Source organism: Platalea leucorodia, assembly GCF_965183815.1.
Source record: "Platalea leucorodia genome assembly, chromosome: 14".
Lineage (NCBI taxonomy): Eukaryota > Metazoa > Chordata > Aves > Pelecaniformes > Threskiornithidae > Platalea > Platalea leucorodia.
Window position 1 is genome coordinate 1,733,191 of NC_138836.1, and position 25,128 is coordinate 1,758,318.

Consider the following 25,128-nt stretch of genomic DNA (forward strand, 5'->3'; position numbering starts at 1 on the left):
CTGACCTAGCTCCAGCTGTAGTCCTGGAGACTCCTGTGGACCTTACTCATCCACATGCATCTTTGGCTCAAACACGTAGAACCCGTCCCACTCAAACGAACAGCCCGGAGAGGAGCGGGAGCTCTCGGTGGTGTCAGTGCTGGAAAGTCTCCTTCCGAGTCCAAAAAAACAAGAAAAAAAAAAAGGAAAAAAGAGCAAAAAAGCCAAGGTGCAGCGTCAGATCACATCAGGCAGGCGATGCTGCCGGGGAAAGCAGGCGGCCGCTGTTGTGGTTGGAAGCTCTAATCCAGAACGGTGGCAGCTGCTGCTGCGGGCAGGATCCTTGCTTTCGGCCGGCTCCTCGCCTGCTCCCGCGCAGCTGAAGCGCGCCAGGGAAACAGGCCGTTCAGCAAGACGTGGAGCCCAAGTGTTCTCGTTGGCAGAGGGCAGCGAGGCGCCAGGCATCGTGCCCAGAGCCAGGAAAGGAGGCCCACGTGCGAGGACAGCTAAAGCCGAGGGCTGGAGGAGGCTCAGAGACTTGCTCAGGACGATGACAGCACCTGCTCTTCCCAGGGTTGCTCTCCCTTGTGTTTCGTGAGGGCTCACAGGTCCTTTTATGGACGTTGCTGTTGGGCAAAAGGGCTTTTAAAAGACACCCAACATCTTCTGCCCCAACATCTCACGCTCTCCGCATCAGCCACGTAAGGAATCCCAGGCACCGTTCCCAGCTCCAGGCAGCTCCTCTGCGCGCCTGTGCTGCGGCTGGAGAGCACGGGGCTGGTGGCTGCTGTGCAGCGAGCGGGTCTGGCCGCTGGCAGCCTTCTGCTGGAGTCTCCGGTGCTGGAGGATATCAGGCCCAGGGCAGAGCCCACCAGCTGATCGCCAGGCTTTCCACAGGGTTTAGTGGCCTTTGGGTCAAGCCCTTAACTAATTTCTTCCACTTATGCAGGTTTCTCAGCAGCCACAGTCCCAGTGTAGCCTCCACATTCAGTATAGGTCTCATCCACCTCCATTTTTTTAATAAAATAATAAAATACGTTTTTATATATTTATATATGTACTATGAAAACTGTACAATATTGTATGCAAAAAAAAAATATGCATCAGAGGCCATCATGAGTAATGCTATACAAATGAAAGGCTATACTTTGCTGTTGTGGTACCAAATGTTAGCAGCGAAGGATAGACACAAATAGGTGCAGTAAGAAAGCATAGGTTACCCCAAGCCCCTGCCTTGTAGCTCTCATAAAAAAAAAAAATGAAACAGAACAAAATAACCGCCTCCAGTGGACAGGCAAGTTGCCAGAGAGCCTGGAGCAACGATGGAAACGGTGACCCTCTACAGATCAGGATGTTGCCAGCTGGGATCCTCTCAAAACTGAGGACCTGAGAAGAAATCGTTCTGTTCCATTTATCTGGGGAGGCTGGAGCCATCGAGACACCCGGATTTCGGCAGATGCATTTGGATGGATGGGCATTGAAGAATGTTCATGGAAGACGTCCCTGTGGACCCTGCAGAACTGAGTCTGCAGAGCAGGACGGGGGGAAGAAGCTCTGAAGGATGAGCACACACCCAGTGACCCAACTGTGCCAGAGCTTTGAGTGCGCTGGGCTCCAAAGGAGATGTCCAGCGCTCGAAGTGCCATGGAGGGTCTTTTCCCACAGGAGGAGCTGCCCAGGCACCGCGGCAGCGTCTGGATGAAGCACCCTTGGATCGTTCCACAAAGTCCTGCCATCTGAACACAAATGTCCCGCTGGCGGGCAGCCTGCCCTGGCTCAGGCCTCGTAGAACTGCCTCTCAGTCTGTTTGGTGAAGGTCCCACTGGACATCACGGTCTGGCTCACAAACTCCTTGGTGACCTGTTTGGTGAGGGTGCTGCTGGCGCTCTCCACTCGCTGGGTCATCATGAGCATGCCATCTGCAACGAGAAGCTCAGTGGTCAGGACACCGCGCTAAGTACAGGGTCACGGGGAATAGGATCTGCTCTACCTGATGATTCCTGGCAGAGGTTTCTCCTTAAATACCACTTTCACTGATGGAAAACCTCCCCAGATCAAGTGCTTCAGTACTTTGCTATGTCAGTCAATAAGATGAATCTCCCAAACTCTCCATGTTGCAGCATGAACCCACGAGTCCATGAACTCAGGTGGGACAACATGGGACAACTACACTGATGTAATTAAAGATGGTTGATTTTTCCTGCTCTGACGAGATCTAACCTTGCAGGAAGAGCTATGATTTGGTCCCTAGGGATAGTCCTGGGGGACTTCGAAAACTCAGCGTTCCCTCTGTGACTGGGCAGCACATGGGGAAACAACCGCAACTGCCTCTGGGGCAGAGCAGGGACACGGTGTCGGAAAGGGTCTGGTCCTCTTCGTCAGTCCCGCCTGATGGACCCTCCCTGCCTTTGACGCTTGAGGTGAAAGCACCCTCAGACCTTTGGACAAGCAGAGTTACCCTTTGCTTTCCGAGGGTTTCAAAGCAGACAGCAAGCCCCTACCTGTGAAGTGGGGATCCAGAGAGGAATGGCTGATGGTGGTTTTGGTGGTGTATTTGGTGGGGAAGTTGTACGCTTCTTCTCTCATGTACTGCTGTCCTCCAAACTGGGAGAAAGTGCCTGGGGAGAAGGAAAAGGGACGAGTCAGCCAGGAAACGACAAGGAGCCTCCACCTCCTCAACCCTGCACAGTGAGCACCAACAGTCAGCTCAGGAGGCTTCTCTTGCTGACATCAGAGCCAGGTTTAGGAGGAACTGGGAGGACTGGGAAGGTCTTACACCTGTGCAGCGTAAGAAGCTGTAAGACAGAAGTTTCATAGTAAATTAAACACTGGCAGGTTCTCACGATCCTCCCTCATTCAGTGCATGAGGACTGGGACAGTGCTCACAAGGCACAGCAATGTCTTCATGGAAGACAATGTCTCCGTGTCTTTCACGGAAAATGGAGTCACCACCAGAGCTGGAAGGGGACTCCAGGAGTTGTGTTCTCTGCTCTGAGAGGTTTTTTATCTTTGCACCTCCACAAAGACGTGGTACTGTACCTCCATCCTGAGATTCGATGGTGATGATGCCTTCTCTCTCTGGCCCGAAGCCTTGGGTGGTCTTGGCTTGCACTTTGAACTTGTATGGGACATTCTCACTCAGGTGGGGCACAGTCAGGGTAGTTTCTGGATTGTCTCCTTCGACGTAGATATTCCTGGGCTCCCCTAATCCACACAGACATACCAGCGGTGAAGACAGACAGGAGTGATGGTCCCTCCAAACACACTCCCCCCAACTCTGGCTGCTGTCTTGGCTTTCCCTAAGCTTCATGCCACCTGCAGACTGTATGATCACACCCAGTTCTACCAAGGGTTAAGACAACCCGATTTCAGTACAGTGGTGACCCTCAACAACCAACCTCCACTGGGTTTGGGCTGTAATAAGCTACAGGTCCTTCCTCTTCCCACCACATTTGTTACACCAGACCATACAATGACACAAAGCATCAGGGTCCAGCAGCTCCCAGGTCTGGAATCAGCCTCATGTCCCCACTTTGTCTGCACTGATGGAAGCAGACAACTTTGTTGCTGGTCCCAGCAAAAATGCAGCAAGCTGCCGCCTTTGCTGGAGGTATCTTGTGCTCTACACAGGGAACTGGGCTTCCACAGCCTGATACTGTACCTCCTCCATGCAGCATCTCACAGGTGACCATGTAGCCCAAGATGGACCCATTGGGCTTGCGGGGTCTCTCCCAGCTGAGCTGCAGGGAGTCAGGGCTGAGGGCGGTGAAAACCAGTGGTCCAGGAGCACTGGGTGTGCTCAGCGTGAAGGGTGAACCTGCAGGGTACGAGCGAGAGGTCAGTACCACAGAAGGTGGCAAGGAGCAGCCCAGGAGGGGTCTGCACACAGCATTTGTGAAACGAGCTGGAAGGTCTCAGCTATCTAGACAGCTAGTGGAAGGTGAGTGCATGGGGAAGAAGGTCCTATTTCTAAATGAAAGGAAGGAAAGGAGAGCTCAGGATGTGGTAAGGGGAGGGAAAACAGCAAGGCCAGCACTGTAGACAGCTGCAGAGACATCAGGGCCACCCTTCTCCTTGTCCCCCATCCACCTCACCTGGTACAGGGCTGAGCGGGCTCTGCGGGTCCACCTGGGACTCTATGGTGATGACTCCTTCCCTCTCGGGGCCCCAGCCTTCCTCACTCTGCGCCTTCACTTTGAAGATGTAGGAGTGGTTGGGCAGTAGGTCCTCTACCACCACCGAGTTCTGGCTGGATCTGGGGATGGTGAGTCGGTGCACCTCTCCTGGGACGCACAGGGAAGGGGGATGTCAGCACCATGTTGCAGGCACACAGACAGAGCCACGGCTTTCGCCTAAACTCTATCTCAAACGAACTGCCTGGAAAAGTCACCCAGGGTCCCTCCCAGCCACCTCCATCACGCCTTGCCACCAACAGCCGCCAGTACAGGACGAGATGTTCCAAAAAAAGTTTGGGATAAACAACAGCTTCTTGAAAACTCAAGGATTTTCAGCCAAAGAGAATTACATTTTCACTAACACTGCCCCAAGTTTCATGTAAAAATAAGAGATTTTCATCACAATCCTTCCTCCAAGTCCAATGTGATGAAAAAACCTTCAACTAAGATGTTGGGGCTATTGGAGGACTAGCCCAAGGTTTTTTTGGAGGAGAGGTGACTCCACAAGCAACCCCAGGAACTGTCCCTCCAGCAGAAATGGGGAACAGGAGCTGTGGGGTAGCTGAGATGTTTCCTCAAGGCTACACAAAGAGCAGAGTTGGAACCAGACCCTGAATCACACAATGGTTGAGGTTGGAAGGGACCTCTGGAGGTCGTCTGGTCCAACGCCCCCTGCTCCAGCAGGGTCATCCAGAGCCAGTTGCCCAGGAGAAGACCCAGACCAGACTCTCCACCACGAGAATCTCTCACCACCAACTGCCTGGTGGGCACCGGCCGCCTGTTCACTGACCTCCGTTGAGGAGCTGGTACTGCACGCTGTAGCCCTGCACCTCCTTCTCGCAGTGCGGCTCCTGCCAGCTCACCTTCAGGGAGGTGGGTCCCAGGGCAGAGAACACCAGGCGTGTGGGGGTGTCGGGGACGCCCAGCGGCAGCCTGGAGTCTGAGGCAAAAAGGGAACGTCAGAGTGGAGATTTGGGGGCTGGGGGCTAAGAGGACTGGGGGAGAGGAGGGAGTGGCACACACAAGCATGGGATGGTCCTGATGGTCCAGGGAGAACGTGGCGAGATGTCATCTCTGCAAGCCGGCCTGTCACGAGAGGGGACTGGCTGGCTCTGCACACCTACAGCAACATCCCATGGCCTTGGAATGCCAACCTTGGGCGGGACAAGGCCAGGTAAGCTTCAGGCCCCTGCTGTAGAGAGACCAGAGCAGGGCCCTGGGTGCTGTGTGTGGCCCATCTCGCTCACCCCAAAGCACCCTGTCTAGTCTGCCAAATGCTTCATGGACATCTTTAGATGAGGCTCTGTTAAGACTAACCCTAGTCTACAGCTAAAGCAGCCCAACACCTGCAGGAACTGTTCAACTAGATGGGACCAGGACCATGTGCTCCTGGCTCCCCACCAACTCAGCCCATTGGGATGCAAGGCTCATGGCGAGCACAGCAGCCTCCCAGGCAGGTGACACTCGGGGAACGAAGCCCCTCTTTGACATAGGCTTTGGCCAGGGAGCTTGCAGAGGGACATCTCATATGGAGCACACGTTCTCCCCAAGAGTCCTCCAAAGGCCTGTGGGGTAAGACTGAGAACAAGAAGCTTGTTAGGAATGAAGAGGATGTGGACAATGAGCTGATCAGCTCGTTAGAGCATGGTGGCAGTGGTCGTGAGTGTTAATCAGCCCAGGTGGGTTGAAACACAGCTGAAGTCACCTGCAAATAGAAAGGTGGTGTGATGGAGGCACAGGCCGGGTCAGGAGGAAGATCAGTGCAGCACACAGCAAGCGATGGAGAGAGGGTTTGGGGCGAGCAGTGGATGGCAACAGCTCATGGATGGCCGGTGGCTTGGCTGTTATGGGATGCGTGGCTGGGAGGAGACACTGGACAAAGCTGTACCTATGTACTTGCAAATCCCTGCGGACCCATCAGTCATGATTATAGAGTCCCGAAAGCCAGTGCTGGGGTAGTAACCCTTCACCTTTGCCCTGCTCCTGAAACCCACATCCCGGGGCCGTGGGATTGTCCTCCCAGCATCTTCACGGATGGAAGGGAGGAGTCTCCCCGGGTAATCTACAGAAGCGGTGCAAGAGAAAGAGAGAAAAACACCGTTGGAGGCTTCAGAGCGGGTTCAGCCCGGGTGCTGGCTCCTGCAAAGATGACTTTTTAAGGCTCAGATTTGAAGAGCCTTTTAGCAACCTTCTGTCAGCGCCAGCTGATGTACACGTGTAGAGCTGGAAGGCAACCATGCTGCTAGACAGAGTAAGAAGAAGAGGCACGCGCTCTTCCCGGAGTGCTTCGCGGTGTGAGAATAAGGATGTAGCTCCCTTTCCCAAGGACTCTGCACATGAGGGATGGGAGCCCTTTCCAAAATGCTCTGGGAGCAGGGTGGCCTTAGCAAAGCACCTACACATCAGTGGTGAGGACACGACCTTCCAGATCTCTGGTTCCTAGGCCCCCTTAGCTGTGAACACAGTCCCCACCCCAACAGGACTTACATGGGTCCAAAAACAGTCATGGGGGTGGAAGGGAAGGACAGGTCCCATCACCACAGTACTCACCGTGCCCCATCAGCATTGTGGAGTAGTCTCTCGTCAGTGAGGAGCTCCCCATCACCCTGTGCTCCTGCTGCATGTGTGAGCTCAGCTGGTGGTAGCTGGTGTTTGTTGTCCTCGTCAGTGTGCCGCTGCCACTGCCAGGGAAGGAGGAGAAGTCCACCTGGCCATTCAGCAAGTGCTCTGTGAAAGAGGGCACACCATGAGGAACGTGGCTGTGGACAGGGCTGCTGTTCCAGCTTCCATGGGGAGGAAGCAGGAGGCATCATGGTGCACGCTGCCTTGGCTGCATCCCGGCTTCAGCCACTCTGGAAGGTCATTCTGGAGTGCTACATCTAGAACAAGCCACAACCACCCGACGCGATGATGGGGAAACAAACAGGTAAATGGAGACTTTGCTCTACACCCAGCACCAGGGACACCCATGGTGCCCAAGGTAACTCCAGACCTCGGCCTCGCTGGGGCACTGCCTTGTGGTTCTCGCCATGTTCTCTTACATCTCTCCTTTGACGCAAGCACAGGTTTATAATTTCAGATTAAAAAAGAAGGTGGAAGAAAAACAGCCCTTTATGGAGGCAGTTTCTCCAAATCTCACTCTGGATCTCGTCTCAACTGGATCTGAAAAGCAAACTTTGCTCCATTGTCCTGGTCCTTGACAAACCCCCATCCCTTCCCAGCAGGCCGGGAGAGATCAGCTACCCATGAGAGAGTGATTTCTGTTTAACAGTCCAGCAGATCTGCCCAGAAGCTCAGGGCACTTAATTAAGGTGAGGAGCTGCCCTTGGAGGTGGCACTTAGCAGGTATCATCTGAGTTTGCTCCTGCCTTGAAGGTCCAGCCTTTTGTAGAAGCAACTTGCTAGCAGGCTCCCAAGTCCATGCCGAGATGGGGGTTACCTTGACACTCTCGTGAGCAGACACACCAGGACAAGGTTTTGAAGCAGACTACAGCACGTGAACAGTGCATCACGCCAACACGAGGATGGGCACACGAGGGGAGGAAGGGGACAGGTACTGGGGCAGACCCCAGCTGCCAGCCCCTCGGCTCAGAGCAGGACGAGACAGGACACTCAGTGCCGTAACGAAGCCGTCCTTCACCTGCTTGGGGCCGGGGGGTCCCGCTCCTCGTCAGGCTGCCAGTAGCCACGTCGCTGTCCTCCTCGCGGAGGAGACCCTCGGTGTCTGAGGAGAGGCAGCTGCTGCCAGAGAGGCGGGGAATGGTTTCAGGTGGGAGCCTCCAGGTGATGCGGCGAAGATCCAAGTCTTCTCCCAGCAACTGCACATATTTCCACTTGGAGCCTTTTGGGACAACGCAAGCACTGGTGTTGGCATGATCTGCAGGGGACAGAGTGGGCTATCCACCACCTTCGTGCTGCTTGCTGGGGAGGGGAAGGGGCAGGCGCCAGTGGGAATGACACCCGTTCACAGCCCATCTCGCCAAGTGTTGGCTGATGAGTTCAGGCGGTGCAACCATTGTGCGACTGGTAGATGGAGGGAACGTGACATGCATGGGGTTCCTCAACCCTAGGGCTGTCTTCCAGCCCTGCATCCATCACAACAAAAGGCAAGAGTCGAAGTCCCACCACGCGCCTGTCCCTGTCACGAAGAGTCTGCGACAATTGTCCTCTGCTCAGGAGAGGTTTCCTCACTCTTTGATGTGCACACAGGATGGTTGAACTCTTGGCGTTCCTATTACCTCTGCTCCCTGCAAGGACCAGGGGCTTGCTCCTGGATCCCAGGCCCTGGAGAAACCCCCTGAGAAAGACCTTCCAGATCCTACTGACAAGCCTCATCATTTCACTTATGGCCCATCTTCCCCTCGTTGGCCCAGTACAAGACAAGGGAGCCGGCCTCATTCAGAGAGTGAAGCGATGGAGGAAGAGAGGCCAGTGCCTCCCCGGCACTTGGTGAGTTCCCTCCTGTTGGCTTGGCCAAGACTCTGAGCATCCAAGGGACTCAGGGGTCTGTGCCTTGCCAGTGCTTGTTTGCTGACAGTAACTGTCGTGGTCCAGCCAAATGGCAACAGGAAGGGAAGATGAGCAGGGAGGGCCATGAAAAGCTCCTTTTTCACCCCACGCTGAGATTTCTCGTTGCCTCATGGCTAAGACAAGGAGGCACTGGTCTTATTTACACCGTGACTAGTCAAGTGTTCCCATGGATGCAGCTACTGTGCTTTGGAAAGGCTGATCTCCACCATCTCTGTGACTTGGATCTCCTCATCTCCATGAGGAGGAAAGGAGCAGTGAAGCTCATTGCTGAAAGCTGTTGTTAAGGAAAATGAATGTTAAAAGTGACCTTCACAAAACTCAGAGCAACGTACCTGAATCATCAGAGACACTGGGATGCTTGCTGCCAGCTGTGGAGCGAAGCACATCTGTGCTGTACATCAGGTAGCTGTCGTAGTCTTCACCTCCCTCAGCATCAAGGATGGGGATGTCAGGGATGATGGGGACTGGAGGAGAGGTGGAAAGTGCCATTAGACAGGCAGCTCAAAACCACACAGGGCTCCCACGCTCAGGTTGGCCTTCCACTACCACTTCCACTCCACTACCTGGAGTGGGTAGGATGCAGTGAAGCAGCTGGGGTGATGGGGAGCGCTCCCCAGCACTGCTCCTGCCTCCCCCGCTCCCCACCCAGGCAGGGCAGTAACTCACTGGACATTGGGCGCTTGGGCTGCGTAGCGAGGTTGATGGTGGCTTCTCTCTCAGGACCCCAGCCGGCACCATTTCTGGCCTTCACCATGTAGCGATAGGGCTGGGACTCCCGCAGGTTTTCTATCAGCACCATGCGCTTCTTTGGGTCTTCAACCAGCACCTTCTTCATTGGGCCAATGGGTACTGCAAATATGGGTGTACACATCACCCATGAAGTCACGAGATACAGAGGACCCCACAGCACCCCACCCTTGGCCAACAGGCTCGCTGAGGTTTGACGTCAGGACAGAGCCTGGCTCTGGGACAAGGTGCAGAAGCTATTTGGGCTGCTCACAACAGGTGTGACATCGTCTCGGGGAAATTCCCGAACTGAACACTGAAGTCAACCTACAGCAGAGGTCTCCTGTTGCTGGTGTGTCACCAAATAGCATCTTATTGGCACCCTAGCCCTAAGTCTAGACCTATGAACTAAGTTTTTAAGATGAAAACCGACACAAAACACTATGGAAGTGAATGGGAACTGAGAGTGCTCAGCTTTGCAGGATTAAATCCTGAATGGTGAGTTCTGTACTCCCTCCATCAAGAAGTGACCCGTCCAGATCCCAGTTTTCACAAGAAATGTGCTTGGCGCTGTTCTGGTTCTGCTGCTGGTTGGGACCAGCCCAGCCTGCAGAAAGCGTACTCCAGCCCCTCAGCCTGGCTGAGCTGCCCCAACTGCCCTGGTCAGAAAATGAGCTCTTACCGTTGTCCTCGTTAACGAGTCCATAACTGACTTCGTAAGCTGTGATCTCCCCGTTGGTTTCTGCAGGCTCAGCCCAGCTCAGCTGTGTCACAGTGGAAGACACGACGTTGAAAGCCAAGCGGCCGGGCTCGCTGGGGGCTGGAAAGGCAAGAGCAAAGGGTCCAGGTTACTGCAAGTCAGGAGCCAGAGCACACAGATGCCCAGAGCTCCCCGGATCACAGCTGGGTCGCAGTGGGAGCCGCTCAGTGCTCATCCCCAAGACCATCACAGCTGGAGCCCTGACCCCATGCTGGATGCACAGGCACCAACTCGCTCCCATGTGGTGGGAAGCAAAGTGCAGAGTCGCTCACCATCCTCAAGCGTGCGGCAGTGGATGATGTCGGAGTAAGCCCCTTCACCCATGGCGTTGTAGGCACAGACTCGCATCTCATAGTCGCAGAAGGGGTAGAGGTTACTCAGCTCTGCTGATGGTGCTTTGACATCAATGAGATGGGCTTCTGACTCGGAGTCCCCTTGGATCCAGTATTTCACCTGGCAAAGCAAGAGCAAGCCATGATTCCTTCAGATCCTCACCCCATCTCTTACTAGACCTGCTCTGGGAAAGCTGGGGTGCTGTGCCATTCCTCTGAAATGGAAGGCCAGGACAGTCTGGGCATTTTATGGTAAGCGATGGAAAGGAGATGAACCCACCAGGAATCTGTCCTGCAAATCCCACATCCACCCAGCAATGGTCCCTCAAGGATATAGGGGGCCAGAAAGGGTGAGCTTGCTCCCTCCTTTGGGCTTCTTCTCACCATCCCTTTGGCACAAATGACTGGGTGTGTGAAACACCCCCAGGATGGGACCCACACCCTCTCCTGGGATCCACTCGCCCCTTACCTTGTATCCCAGAGGTTTTCCCGGTGGAGGAAACCAGCTGAAGCGGATTTCCCTGGAGCTGTGAGCCTGGGCATTGGGATTAAGCGGTGCACTCAGGCGGCCTTTGGGGGACTGGGAGACCTGGCCCAGGCCAGTCATCGAGGGGACACCATCCACCACCTCTGCAGACGCAGGGAAGAAAGGGCACATCAGTGCTATTCCCCCAGGGGGAAGGAAAAGAAGGAAGTGTGTCTCTCTCCGGCACTGCCCGGCCATCCCGAGTGAGCCTCTCAAAGCATTTCTGAGGGGCCGATCCCCATTGTAGGGAAGGGAAACTGAGGCACTTGGTGATGACATCCCCCAAAGCCACACAGCAAGCTGGCACGAGAGTCAGGCTCAGACCCTCCAAGTCCTGCACCTCCTGCTGCTTCTCACAGGCTGCCCAGGTAGGAAGAAATGAGGAGACCACCTTCTTGCCTCTGAAAATCTTTAGCTCTGTCTGAATGTATTTAATAATGCTTCAACCTCTCGATTGGCTGCCCTGTGCCGCCACGAGAGAAGGTGGAGATGGGCAGAGCCTTCTCAAGTTGCCCAGTTGCTTCTCCTGGAAACCCACCAAGTCCAGCCAAGAGCTCTCTGGAGCCTCTCTAGCCTCAGTGCCTGCCCCTGAAGTGGTTCTGGTTGGCCCAGTGACAAGGGACTTCCCTGTACCCCCAGTACTCATGACCAGTACTGTGGTAGATACCTTTATGTTATCGACCCACTTGATGACAACAACCCTTACAGCTCTGCTTGTCCAGCCACAGGAACCACCAGGCACATCTCATGGCAAGTCCCACCTCTCCCCTATTTTTATAGCTTTTTATTCAAATCCTCAAGGAAAAGGAATGAAGAACCCACTCTATTTCCTTTTGCAGCGCAGATTATCCACGTTCTTCCCACCCGTTGTGTGTACCCACTGAGGCCTCTAGAGGGAGGCCCAAATCTACCCGTCGGAGCTGGAGGAGCCTCCTCATGGCCGCTGCTTGGGTGAGGAGCAGGGCTGGAGCTCCTCACTCCACCTCGGGTGGGCTGGGCCGGTGTGGGGGTCCCACACCCCCTGCTGCCATTCCCCACCGCCTGGCTGCCAGCCCCTACCTGGGTCATCGATGGTCACCGTGGCCTGGGAGTATCGGCCGATCTTGGCGCCGTACTTGGGATGGAGGAGGTCGATGGCGAACTGCTTGAGCTGGCAGTTGTGTAGGAGGGTATCTATTTCGGTCAGCTCCAGCAAGGGGACCTGCACCTCCTTTCGGGTCTCCCCGGGCTGGAAGACCAGGTCACCCTCTGTGAAGACGTAGTCCTGGAGGAGAAGAAGAGGTGTGTGATTATAGCCCACAGCATCCACGAGAAGGGTCCCAGAGAGCTTCCCCTCGTCTCCCAGTGAACCCCCACTTGCCTCCCAGTGCCCACAGCTCAGGGGGCAGCCGGTACCTTCTGTCCCAGGTAGAGGCAGCCTCTCTGGTCCCTGAGGCACAGGGAGCAAGGGATGGAGGGGAATGTCTGCCCTTGTGCTGACCTCAAGGCTTGGGTCTCCCCTCTCCCAGCCACATCCCCTTTGAGCCTGACCAGCTGCTCTTCTGCAGCCCCGGGGCCGGATCCTTCCCAGCCCTCTGTGCCCGCTCGTTCCTGCCTGCTGAGGCCAGAAGCATCATCCTTACCCTGCCATTCTTGGCAGTGAGATCTCGTGTCCTGTACGTGACTTGGGATTTCCCGTTGTCTATGATCTCCCGGAGGACAGGGATCTTGGCCACCTTATCAAAGCGGCTGTGGGAATAGGCTGGCTGCAAGAAGGTGATGAGGCTGCTGGCTGGAAGGGGCAGGAGAGAAGGAATGTGTAGAGCAAATACATGAAGAGTCACATTACAAACACACAGGTGTCCTCCCTGAACGGAGTTTCTGTCGCCCATGGGTGTGAACTGTGTATGAAATATTACTGCATGGGCTGGAGACTTTACCACTCCTGACTTTTGCTCCCTGCTCAAAACAAGCAGATGGGAAGCAAAGGCAAAGTGCTGGGGACGTTCACCTGCCCCAAGCACAGCACAACAGCAAAGAGGGTTTACTTTACTCCAGCAACGTATGAACTAGAGCAGCAGAAGCATACAGTCAACCCTGGATCTGCCACGGAATCGGTAGTATCTAAACCTGTGGTGGTCAAATGTCTGGGTCTCTGTCACCAGGGATGACAATCCTCTCTGGATGCTTTAAAAGATGCTCTAGTTTAGAGCCAGGTGACTTAGCATAAGAGTCACCAGGCAAGTCTGTAGCTTGTGATCTGGGGGAGCTCAGGTAGGGAGCCTGCACCCTCCTTAGAAACCACACGAGTCCGTCTGGACATAGGACCCACAAACACCCTTCATCTCGTGCCACAGTTGCAGCCCTTCACCTTGTTCTTTGATGATGGTGATGTTGACAAGCCTGCGTCCAATCTCTGCAATGCCACTGGGGACATCGATGGCCTCCACCTGCAGCTGCTTCTCATCATCATCATCCTCCCTGATGAAGAGTGGGACACGGACATCAACCAGCTCCACGGCCTCTTGGAACTCCACCATCCCGTGAGCATCTAGGGGAAGGGGCAATGGTGAGAGGTGGGAAATGTCCCCCCTGCCCAGCCAGGAGGCAGCGCTGGGCTCTGCTCCCTACCTTGGTCTGAGGTGACAGTGTAATAACCCGGTGAAACCTTCAGGTCGTTGAAAGCCTCGTGGGAAACGTGCTTTTCCGTCACTTTGATGATGTCTGGCTTGGCTGAGCGAGGGGCGGTGAGCACTGTGTCCACGATGGTGTGGTCCTGCCTGTGGCCGGCGGGAAGAGAAAGGCGGGTATGAGCCGAGGCCAGGGTTGCTCATCTCACATAGCAGCTGGAGGGGCTAGCGAGCGCGGGGGCATTCAGCCACCCCACACGTGTGTGCACGAAGAGGGAGAAGCAGCACAAGAGAGGGCTGCAAGTTCCTCTTACCTTTTCCCAGAATTGGGCTGTAACCTGGGGGTGGAAAAAAACGAATCAGAGTGAGTAACGCATTTGGGGAGACAAAGTTCTGCATGAATCACAGCCCGGCGCAGGTCTGAGCTGCGGCAGCTGCCCGGCGGGTGCCAACCCATCCTGCAGAGCCCGTGGCCCCATCACATGTTCCCTCCTGCCTGGCTGCTCCCTCCAGCCCTGGGTTTCCCAATGCAATGAGGAACGTGCCCGTGGGGGACGTTCACATCTGGTCAGAGCCGTGGGGAAGGGACAACACTCCCTGCTCAGCGCCGGTGTCCCCAGACTCCTCCGTCCTGCACCAGGCACTCGTAACTCTGCACAGGGCTGAAACTTTCAAAGTCAATGGGAATTTTCCCGTTGAGCACCATGCGACCAGGACTTGTCCCTGTCTGTAGGAGTCTCAGGTCCAAAGCCAGGTGCAGCTGAGATCACCTGCACGGCTGGGTGGGCTCTGCTCTGCAGCCCTGGGTGGGTGAAGCACCGGGCTTGGGCTTGTGCCGGGGATGTCTCACAGACCACGCTCCCTCCCAGCACCCCAGATTTCACACCCCAGCCCTCTGGTCCACTGAGGGCCCTGGGGGAACCCTGCCCCGCAGGAGGTCTCTCCCGCAGTGACTCACCTGAACTTGGTCTGCTGGAGCTTGTGGCAGCCGGGGATGTGCTTGAAAACGTCGTTCAGCTGCAAGGAGCAAGAGGGACTTTCACAACACATCCCTTGCTGACCAGGGATGTGTTCAGCGAGCAGACGCTGCTGCCAGCAAACACGAGAGCCCTCTGGCCACCCCAGGTCCCCCCACCTCTCCCTGCCACGCCAGGCAGAGACCACCCCATGGCTTCTCCCCAGGAGGTGGCAAGAGGCTGCAAACTGAGGCCAAACAGGAGCTTCAGACCACGTGCCCCGAAGCAAGCCTCAAATCCCATCAACGTGATGCTTTGATAATTCTCACAATTGTGATCTTAAAATTTGTGCTTTCTTTCAGAAAGAGGAAAAATTGCTTCTTCCTTTCAAGAGCTGTCTGGGCTCTCAGGGAAGGGGCACTGCCCCAGTCCCCCCCCAAGCCCCCCTCGTGCCCCGGGCTCGTACGTTCTCCTCCACTTCCTTGCGCAGCTGCTCGCACTCCCGGGTGTCCGGCTTCACCAGGTTCTGCGTGAAGAGCCGGGTCAGCCTCAGAGACAGCCCGTAGGGAACTGGAAAGAGAAATTCCCAAGTCAAACTTCTTCCTTCTTGGTCAGGGAAATAACCCAGCCAAAAGCTGGAAGCATGGGGACACACATGATGCTCAGTGTCCAGACCCTGTATCGCTAGCACCCAAACCCCATAGCACCAGCAGAGAAAACCCTCTGAGAACTGGAGGGCTAACTGGGAAGTGCTCTGCCAGATCCGGCAAAGGAAACAGTGTCCAGTGGTGGCTCTGGACTGATGAGGCAGCAAAATCAAGGCCGGGTCACTGAGCTAATGAGACTAAGACACGTGCAGGGTACATCCACCACGTGGCCAGGCTGTCAGGAGGTCTCCAGGGCTGGACACAGGAATGTGCTGCTCAGCTTCCCCCAGGATAGAAGCAGATAAAGGAACAACCCCCCTTGCAATTGGGCTTGGAGGTAACGCCGTGGCTGCTGGAGCTGGGGGCCACCACCAAGGGTTCGTGTCCTTTACGGCACCCGCAGTTCTCTCCTCTGTGCCCTGTTCCTCAGATGTGGCACTTACTGAGATCTTTGGGGTTGGCGGCAGTGAGGGAGGTGAAGCCCTGCTTGTGAACATTGTTGTTGATCTTCCAGCGGACCGTGTCCCGACCCTTGAGGGACCCGCTGCGGACCATGGGGGTGTCCAGGTGGTCAGAGGACATAAGGCTGTGGCGAAGCATGTAGTGGTCCTCCTTGAAGCCAACGGTGCGACCTGCAGAGCCAGGGGCAGGGTCAGAGCCTGGGCAGACTGGGACAACGCCAGCCATCAACTTCCCAACACCGGAGACTTTGTTCTGGGGAATCTTGAGGGCTTCCACCACGCTAAGGGTGTTGGGACGTCAGGGGTGGAGTGGGCAAGGGGTGTCCGTGAGTGGGGAGAGCACATCACACCACCTAGGCATTACAAGGGACGCGGGTCAGGGGAGAGCCAGCAGCGGAATTCCCAGCAGGGCACACCGGGGGCGGGCGGGGAGGAGCAGTGGAGCCGCAGCCCAAGGGCTCCTTGGCTCAGGCTCTCTGCTAGGAGCTTTTCCCCTGATCCACCTCCCCAGCCCAGAGAGGAGGAGGAGGAGGAGGAGGAGGGACGCTTATCCCAGCATGCCCCCCCAACCCGGGACGGCAGTGAACCCCACAGATCCCTTTCCCCCCAGGTCAAAGGGCTGGTACCTCGTGCGCAGCAGGGAAGCAGGGCCAGGCAAGCCTAGAAAACAAATGGCCAAAGACACAATCACTTTGCGGCCAAGGGCAAAAAAAGCCCCCACGTCTCCAGCTGGGAGGATTCACATCAGCAAGGATGGGTGGGCAACGGATGGATGGGGCTCTGGAAGCTGATTTTAGCCAGGCATCCCTTCAGTGGGGGAAATGCCACAGCAACTCATGTCGGTGACAGCAGTGGTGCTGGATACCACTGGGACCCAGCCCCGGTGAATCTGGCCGTGCTAGAGGCTGAGTGGATTCTGGAAATTTGTCACGTTTTTGGCCTTTATCTGGTCCTCTCCCCAGGCTGGGGCATCTGGCCGAGGTGCTCACCTTGCAGCAGGTGCAGAACTTCCAGCAGAGCAGCAGCAGCAGCCCCAGGAGCAGGATGAGGAAGATGAGCAGCGGGATGAGCCAGAGGAAGCTCCCCGGCGGGCACTCTGCAAGCGAGAGCAGCGTCACTCCCGGGCATCAGCCCCCTGCGTGGGGCGTGCAGGGAGGGAGCGGGGAGGCAGGGCAGAGGGGGAAGGCTGGACCGCAGCTCTTTGAGGGATGGAGCAGCCTGGTTAAGCTTGGGCGCTTCTCTCTTGGTGCTCACAACGAAAAGTGCTGTTCAGGGAGAGCTATCGCACCTCTCTGCTCACATCCAGCCGCCCCGAGGGGCTGTTCAGCACCTCGCATCAATCTCTGCCCGTGCCGGCAGTGAAACAGCACTGATCTCTAAAGGTGCTGGTCTCTGAGGATGCTCCACTCCACTCCTTGCCATTCGTGTGACAGGCAATGTCACCCACCCTGTCACGCAGGAAGGTGGGCGGGGGTACCGCCTGCAGCTGACCCTGCCCAGGGGCACAGCAAAGGGACAACGCGGGGATCAGGGGTGCTGTGGAGCAGGTCACTGCTGATCCAGACCCTGGGCTGGACATCCCCTCCTGCCGGGTCCCTGCTCACCTTTTTTCTTCTGCACGCGGACGGTGGTGTTGGGGACGACAGTGGGGTCTCCCTCCAGGGTGTAGTGGTACGTGCAATCATCCTCCTCGTCCTGGAATGAGCAGTACTCGCCGGTGTCCTCTGCAGAGAGAGGGGACATGGTTGCAAAGCCATCAGGACCAGGAAAAGCTTGGGGAGCAGCCCCACATGCACACACACGGGGCAGGGCCCACGGGACACATGCCACATGTGTCTGCACCCAGCTCCGCTTCTCCTGGTACCTTTCTTCAGCTCTTCCACCATCTGGAGCTGGAGGTGGCAGGTGCTGCAGTTCCCTTTCCTGCTGCCTGTTCCCCAGGCCTGGCAGCGAACGCAGTCCCGGATGCTCTCGCACACAGCCTGGAAGCCCTGGGCAGAGAGGCGAGGTGGGACGGTCAGCAGACAGCCCACGGGGAGCGAGGGAGGCCATCGCCTCCGAAAGGCAGAGCTGGAGAGGCAACGCACGGTCCTCAGCCCAGCGCCAGAGCAAGGTCGAACAGAGAGCAAGCAGCTAGCGAAGCGGGCTCCAAAATCTCTTATACCAACAGCCTGCATTTGGGCAGCGATTTTAGGTGGCCTTCCCAATGACCAAGCCAGCTTTCTCCACTCCCACTGTGGGATTAGCCCATGTTTGTCAATGGGGAAACAGGCACGAGACCGTGAAATGGTTTTTTTCCAGTCTCGAGACAAATCAGAACAAGCCGGGAGCCAAGCCTCAAGCCTCTGCCCTTCACCTGTGCGCAGATAAACACAGACGGACATTCAGCAGCTGCTGCTGCTGAACTGGAGGGGAAAGAAAGCCCACGGCTGCAAAGCAGCTCCCATACCAGACCCTTCCTGGCCACTGAAAGCGGGACAGGCAAGACTAACCCCTGCTCAGGATTTTGCTCCTGACCAAGATGTGCCTTCATCCCTGCTTTCCTTTCTTTCCCCAGAGGCTCTACGTGGGAAGGAGAAGTGATAAACCCAGAGGAACCCAGGCTAAGCCTCACCAGGGAGTAGCTGATTTCGCAGGTGGAGCTGGTGTACAGCGAAGCCTTGTCACAGATGCATCTGCCGCATTCGCACCTCCCGTGGTTATTGCAAATGCCCTGGGAGGGAAAGATGACAGTTAGCATCCAAGCAGACGTGCAGCGGCACTGGGAGTCAGCAAGGCGCCAGCTCCCAGCGGCCCTGAGCCTCAGGCGTGGGGGCAATTCGCTACAGCCCTGCCTGCTCCGGCCGTCCCTCGCGCAGGCAGGGCAGGACCTACCCCTCGGCTGTCGATGCAGGTGTCGTTGCTTGTGGGACACTCGCAGCCCGGACCCTCCCAGCCGCTCTCGCACACACACGCGCCCCTGGAGCAGCGACCGCGATCTGCGACGCAAGAGGAGGCATGACCCAGGGACCGGCACTGCGCTGCTCCCTTGGCCCTGCTCGCAGGCTGCCCCGGCTCTCCCGCTTTCCTCGGGGTGCAAAGGGGCTGCAAACAGGCTCCACAGCATCCTCCCTGCACATTTTTCAAGCGCAGAGTCCCCGCAGCCCATCGCCGCTCACTCAACCCCTCGTACCAGTGCCAGCAGCCCAGGGACACCCTGCCTATGCCACCGGCACGGAGCGGGGCACAGCGCATGCCACAGCTGGGGGATGCTGGGGGTGGCGGGGCTTCTCTCACCATTGCAGAGGAAGCCGGAGGTGCGCGGGCACTGCAGGACGTCGTACTCGCAGAACACCCCATCGAAGCGCTGCGTCAGGTCCTCGGAGTAGCACTGGCACTTCCCGCACAGGCACTCGCCCCGGCCCGAGCACGGCTCCACGTCCCCAGGGCGGATGCAGGCTTCGTTGTTGGGGGACGATGCTGGGGAGCAGTCGCACGTGTCCCCTCGCCTGGTGGGGAGGAAATGGTGCTGAGAGAGGCGGGAGCAGAGCGCAGGACAGCAGGGTCCTGGCCTGGGGACGGCACACGGGCAGGATGCCCAGGGCATGAGCGTGTGTTACTGTGGGTCCCCAGACCCAGCAGGAACCCTGGGAGGGGCACGGGGCTGGGCAAAGTCCTTACCAGCCCGGGTGGCAGATGCACTGTCCGCAAACGAAGTCTCCATGGAAGCTGCACTTGGGCGAGTTAAACTCTTGTTGCTGTAAGAAAAGAGAGAAGAGATGTTGCCACATGGGCTTAGCTGCCCCCAAGACCATTTCAGGAATCAGAAAGGCAGATCTAGGGGGCAAAGTTTTGCCCACAAGACTGAGCTCTGCCATAGGACAACATGCCCAGCTTGGTACAGGCAGTGGTGAAGCTCTCCTTGGCCAGGCTGAGCCTCCGCTGAGCAATGGTGAAGGGTCAAGCAGGACCCATATGCACCGGTCAACGCGTTCCCACCCCAGGCTGGCCAGGAGGAGGTCACCTCTCTGCAACACGCACCCCCACGTACTTGTTCACAAGGGCACACGTCACAGATGACAGAGGCTGTGACTTCGAGGTTGTCGCTCAGGGACGAGGGTTTCACGTGGATAACTCCCTGCCGGTCTTTCTCAGGGAGGCTGCAGACGTGCTGCCCGCCGATGTACTCCAGCGCCTTCACGCGCATGTTGAACTTGCCCTGGAAGGAAGGGACACGCCGCAGGGCTGAGCCAGCTCTGCTGGACCGCAGCTCGGCCAGACCGACCCTGGGTGAAGAAGGAAGGAGGGACGCAGCGGAGGGCTCAGCCCCTCGCACACGTCTCCCCTCCAGGGCTGTCTGGGAACTCACCACTTGCCCACGGGTGATGTTGAAGGAGCCAGATTCTGTCTTTTTGTACATCGAGGAGGTGAACTCTGTCTTCATGGCTTTGGGGACAAAGTCAGCCCGGATGTCCATCTTGGAGCGGATGCGCTGGGGGGCAGAAGACCATCACAGCATTGATTTTCAGCAGTAGCCCTGTGACCACCCTACAGCCTGCCCCAGAGGGGCCGCATCCCGCCTGCTCTCCTGGGCAGGAGGTGCCCACCCTCTGCCTTCCCTGGGAGCAGAGCAAAGCCCCAGAGCTTTACCTGAAAGGCTGCGCGGAGCAGCTCCACGATGTTGGAAGAGTCCTCCTGGAGCACCCCGATCTCAGAGACGGGGAAATACTTGTGCAGCTTCTGCAACGAGACAGGAGCCCCCTGAGCCAAAGCCTTGAGAAACCTCCTCTAGCACTGAAGTGGGCTCTGCTTTGAGCAGGGCTTGGACCGGAGACCTCCAAAGGTGCCTTCCAACCTAAATGACTCTCCAGCTCTGTGTCCCCACTGCTTTACAAGAAACGGACACCAACACGAGGAGGCCTCTAGAAGCCCAGATTCCTGCACCCAATACTCACCCTGAGACCTCCCACAACCCGAGCAGCCCCCCAACACACTATGGCACCCTCCCAAAGTATCAAGGTGGTGGTTCAGCACTTGGGGACAAGAGATGGGCGAACACTTTCTCCTCACAGCTGAGCTGCAGGCAGAGGAGCAATGGTCCTGGAGGAAAGGTAAGCCCACGTGGCACCACCGCCGTGGTCTCCTCACCTCATAGTAGCTGTAGGAGTGGTTGGTGACAGCAAAGATGGGGATGATGTTGTGTTGGCCCAACAGGCGCACCAGGGTGGGCACCGAAGGATAGTCCTGCTTGGTGTCATACACGTAGGTGCCTTTGGTGTCTAGGTGACACTGCTCATCATTTCTCGCCAGGATCCCTGCCAGGACGTTGGTACCATCAGCTTCGTAGTGAAAGGCAGATTCGGTGGAGAACACAAGCAGGTGAGTGCTGTCCTTCCTCCAGCCGATCTTATCCTACAGCCAGGGAGGGGGAGAAGAAACCTTTATCTCTGTGCCCCTCAAACCACTGCACAGCACTTGCACCCGTTGGCAGGCCAGCACTGGCAGGAGCTGGAAAACCCAAGGGGCAAGGCACCACCTCCACTTGGCAGCAAACGCAACCGCCTACGTGGCCCTGGGAATCCAAGCCAGCAGGTCTCCGCTTCCCCCACCTGCACCCCCAACGCACAGGGTGTCTCCCAGCAGCTCGGTGCCAGGCACATACAGGTACAGGGGGCAAGCCCACACTTTTCTGGATGTGTTTGGAGCTGTGCTCATCCCTCAGCCAAATGGCCAAGCCCAGGTGGGCTGTTTGCCAGGGAGCAGAGTTTCAGCAGCACAGGCACAAAGCGGGACAGAGCAAAGGGCACACGCAGGGCACCCAGCAAGCGGCTCCTGTGCTGGGGATCAAACACCAGAGATACACACACAGACGGTCTAAGACCTAGGAAAAACCGGGAATGCAAAACAACTCGGCACTGGGAGTGTGCGGCTGGGTGGGCAAGAACCGACTGTAGCTGAACGTACAACCTGGGCTCCCTGGCTGTCTCATCAGCTGCCCAGCATGCTGCTCTTCTGCTCATCACCCAGCATCAAGAAGATCCACTCATTAAAAGCAGAGCCCTGCCCACACGGCTCCTGCATCCCTGGCCACCATCACCTTGCAAACAGCTGTCTGCAGGATGGCATCGAAGCCGCCCTCGGGGGCATCCAGGTTGCCGGAGATGCGCTCTTTCCTGAGCTCCTGGCTGAAGTAGTCGATGTTGCTGGTCAGGCGGATGACGTTCTTGAAGGAGAAGGGGGAGTCGGCGTTGTTCCAGGGCTCGCGCAGCCTAGGAAAGAAGGGGAGAGCAGGGTTTTAGCGGGGGCAGGAGCAAAGGGATGCCTGGGTGCAAGCAGAGGAAGTGTGGGGAGAGCACCCGGGGGCTGGGGAGTCCCTCAAGGGAAGGCACGAAGTTGAGTTGGCAAGCGATCGGCACCGAGAGGGGGAGGCGATGAGGGCAGAGATGGAGGAGAAGACAAGACATGCAGTCTGTCGTGGCAAAGCATGGAAGGTCTGAAAGCGGAGGAGGACACTGCTGGCATTGGCACGGGGCTACAGAAGCCCTGAGCACAGGGTGGGGAGGCCAGGGGGGACATTCACAACGAAGGGAGAGAAATGGACGGAGGCTCTCGCACCGCGGGCACCAAAGGTCAGGAAAGCCACGGAGAAACAGAAGGTGCCCGCCCTCCCCTCTCCGCTCCCATCCCGGGGACCCATTGGCCTCACTCACTTCTCAGGTCTCATGTCTGTCTGAGGGGATGAGACTTTGTCCACAAACTTGCCGAATCCAATGGTGTAATTGGAGGTCAGGGCTTGCAGGAACCCCGCTGAGAGGAGAGGAAGGGAGGGAGGAGGAGGCAAGTGAATAAAGAGATGTCTGTGAGGTCGCTGCCCCAGAGAGAGAAGTCCTTTCCTCGGCATCTTCTCTGCTGGTCAGATCTTAGATGAGACTCCCAAACTATCAGCTTTTAAGCTGCTTGGGCTTGGGGCTTGTCTTTTTTTGGGGTAGAAGCCTATACCACCTTTGGTAGCCCCTTTCCAAGGCTAGAGCTTCTGCAAGAGCACACACCACACCTATAGGTTCAGGATGCCAAAGCCACTGCACAGATCAACTCTGCAGGGCACCAGCCCCGAGGTGGGCTGAAAGCAGAGAGCTCAAGGGATGGTCCCTGCAGGGCCAGGAGAGACATCCCCCCACAAAGCTGCACAAAGCAGCGATAATAAGAAACTCTGATTACAACAGACACCTCTCGGCCCTTTGCCAGTTGCATCCCTTTCTCTGGTGCGGGCAGAGAACTCGCAGCCGCGGGCAGCGGCGAGCTGCCTGCCTTCACCAGCACAGGAGCTGCCTCCCCTCTTCTCCCAGCTCTGGTCTCACCTAGGTTTTGGCCCATGCTTTTGAGGTTGTCCAGATCATCAGACATAGAGTAGGAGAAGTCCATGAGAATGTAGAGATCCACAGGGCTCTCCAAGGGCTGGAAGACATCCATGTCGAAGCTCATCTCCTCCCCAGCTCGCAGCCGCATGAACATGCTCTGGGGGGACACCTGGGTCCTCTTCAGGGACGTGTTGATACTGAAATTCTGTGAAGAAAGAGTGATGCGAAGGGGATGGACTCCATCTCCTGCGCAGATGCAATGAGGGGGAGGCAAGGAGCAGGGAGGTACGTGGGAAGTGGGAAGGCAGGGATGATCACACTCCCTTCCCTCACGTAGAGCCGGGGACCGGGGCAGCCTCCCCGGCGTCCAGCTGGGCACCTCCTCCAGACCTTGGCATTTTGCTTACATCTGTTTGGCCTGAAAAGCCACCCCAGCCCTAAGCGATCGGGGCTGGTTGCCAACAGGTTCATCAGCTAGCGAAGGCAGAGCATTGGTTTTTAGTAGACCCTACATAAACAGAGGTCTGGACTTTGTATTTTTCCTGCTGAAGACTCTAGAGGAGGATGAGGGACATGAAGGACGCTGGGAATGGTGGGACCCCTCAGGAGAAGCCGAGCAAGGGCTGCCTCCCCAGCACCCACCTGCTGGGTCCGCATCTCGCCCCTGGTGTACACGATGCTGGCCTCCCTGCAGCCGTACCGCAGCAAGTTCTCCCGCAAGTCGCAACGAGGCTCTTTGAAGCCCTGCGAGGAGCAAGAACAACATTACAGCCACAGAAAGCAGCGAATCCTCCATGCGAGGGGGGAGGGCTCTTGTCAGGGTCCTCTGCTGAGACCATTAGCGAGCCTTTGGGAGCAGGAGAGGGGCAGAGATGGGGACGAGCCTCGCACAGAAGAGCCAGTGTCCCCCAGCACCAGGGCAATGCGACCACCAGTGAGTTACTGGGTTGTCTGGGATAAGACTCTTCCTCCATCCCTTGCACCCACTGTTTCAGATCTGGCACACTGGCATTTTCTGATAAACTCCTGTATTCCTGCTGGTTTGCCCCAGACACCCTTTCCTCCTCGTTTGTCCGCACCAAAGGAAACCCACGTTTCGGTGCTTCCCATCCAGACCAGCTCTTCGCAGAGAGAAGCTGGAGCCAGAAGCTGAGCCTGCTGTCGGGTCCCTCTCCCGCTTTTCGCCAGGGATGGTGGGATCCCCCCGTCTGCAGGGTGGGAAGCAGAGCCGTGGGCTGCCCTGCAAGGTCTCACCTCGTCCGTGCAGAAGGAGCATTCCTTGTCCACGCGGATGCACTCGGTGCAGCTCTTCGCCCGGGACAGCACGCAGCGGTTATCTACAGGGGAAGATCAGGGCATAAGGAATGGAGAAAACCAGGCGAGCCGTGGGAGGGCATGAGAAAGGCTGACCCCGTTCCCCAGGCAAGTCAGTAGAGGTTTTGCCTGGGTGGTTAGTGGAAGCTGGCTCCAAAAGAGCAGTGGGGTAGCAAGAGAGGGGCCCCAGCTGCTGGGGAGATAGAAAATAGGAGGAAAGGCACAGGACAGATCTGCTAGGGACTTATCAACGTGAGGACCGGCGTTTCCAGAGCCCAGGAGAGGCGCGCAGCCCCAGCAGAGGCCGCAGACAGACACACCAGGGCTGCACTCACTTTTGCTCCTTTGGCAGAGGCCGGTGGCACAGAGCAGGGACAGGAGGAGCAGCCCGACACATGCCCGTGGCAGCACATCCATCCTCTTCCTCCTGAAACACATGGATCGCTACGTCGCGGGGAGCCGAGAGGTGGAAACGGTCCCGGAGCCCGTGGGGGCAGCTCCCGCCAGCGCCTTCCCGGCCCCGCCGGGGTGGGACAGCCCTGCCCGCCCAGGGGAAGCTGATGCCTGGAAGCAATCTCTGATCTCAGCAGGGCAGGGCACAAAGGCAAAACCAAGAGCGGCTCCTTCTCTGCTCAGGCACGTGAGAAAGGCTCAAAGTCCCCGGCAATGCCAGGGCAGGGCAGCTGCCACGCCACAGCACCCCCGCGCCCCGGAGTCGGGGTGCTCAGCTTGACGGGTGCCCCGGGACAGCGGGGTCGGTGCAGGCAGCCGGAGCC

At 57.2% G+C, this 25,128-nt stretch overlaps 1 protein-coding gene across 1 annotated transcript; it reads right to left on the minus strand.

The window, feature by feature from the left end:
• Window positions 1–1,695: 1,695 nt before the first annotated feature.
• On the minus strand, window positions 1,696–24,790 carry ITGB4 (integrin subunit beta 4; the record flags this gene model as incomplete). Its single annotated transcript, XM_082326815.1, has 40 exons — window positions 1,696–1,898; window positions 2,481–2,597; window positions 3,019–3,183; window positions 3,641–3,796; window positions 4,074–4,262; window positions 4,945–5,094; window positions 6,043–6,216; window positions 6,705–6,881; window positions 7,795–7,995; window positions 9,017–9,148; window positions 9,351–9,533; window positions 10,093–10,230; window positions 10,443–10,623; window positions 10,972–11,132; window positions 12,088–12,292; window positions 12,651–12,799; window positions 13,379–13,558; window positions 13,639–13,787; window positions 13,952–13,975; window positions 14,596–14,654; window positions 15,060–15,163; window positions 15,684–15,872; window positions 16,328–16,361; window positions 16,691–16,797; window positions 17,306–17,425; window positions 17,566–17,692; window positions 18,316–18,414; window positions 18,576–18,679; window positions 18,978–19,189; window positions 19,362–19,438; window positions 19,732–19,899; window positions 20,050–20,172; window positions 20,331–20,420; window positions 20,829–21,092; window positions 21,778–21,949; window positions 22,391–22,487; window positions 23,039–23,243; window positions 23,681–23,782; window positions 24,293–24,375; window positions 24,688–24,790. The coding sequence occupies 40 exons, from the start codon at window positions 24,788–24,790 to the stop codon at window positions 1,756–1,758; spliced, it is 5,613 nt and encodes a 1,870-aa protein (XP_082182941.1). The 3' UTR covers window positions 1,696–1,755.
• Window positions 24,791–25,128: the final 338 nt, after the last annotated feature.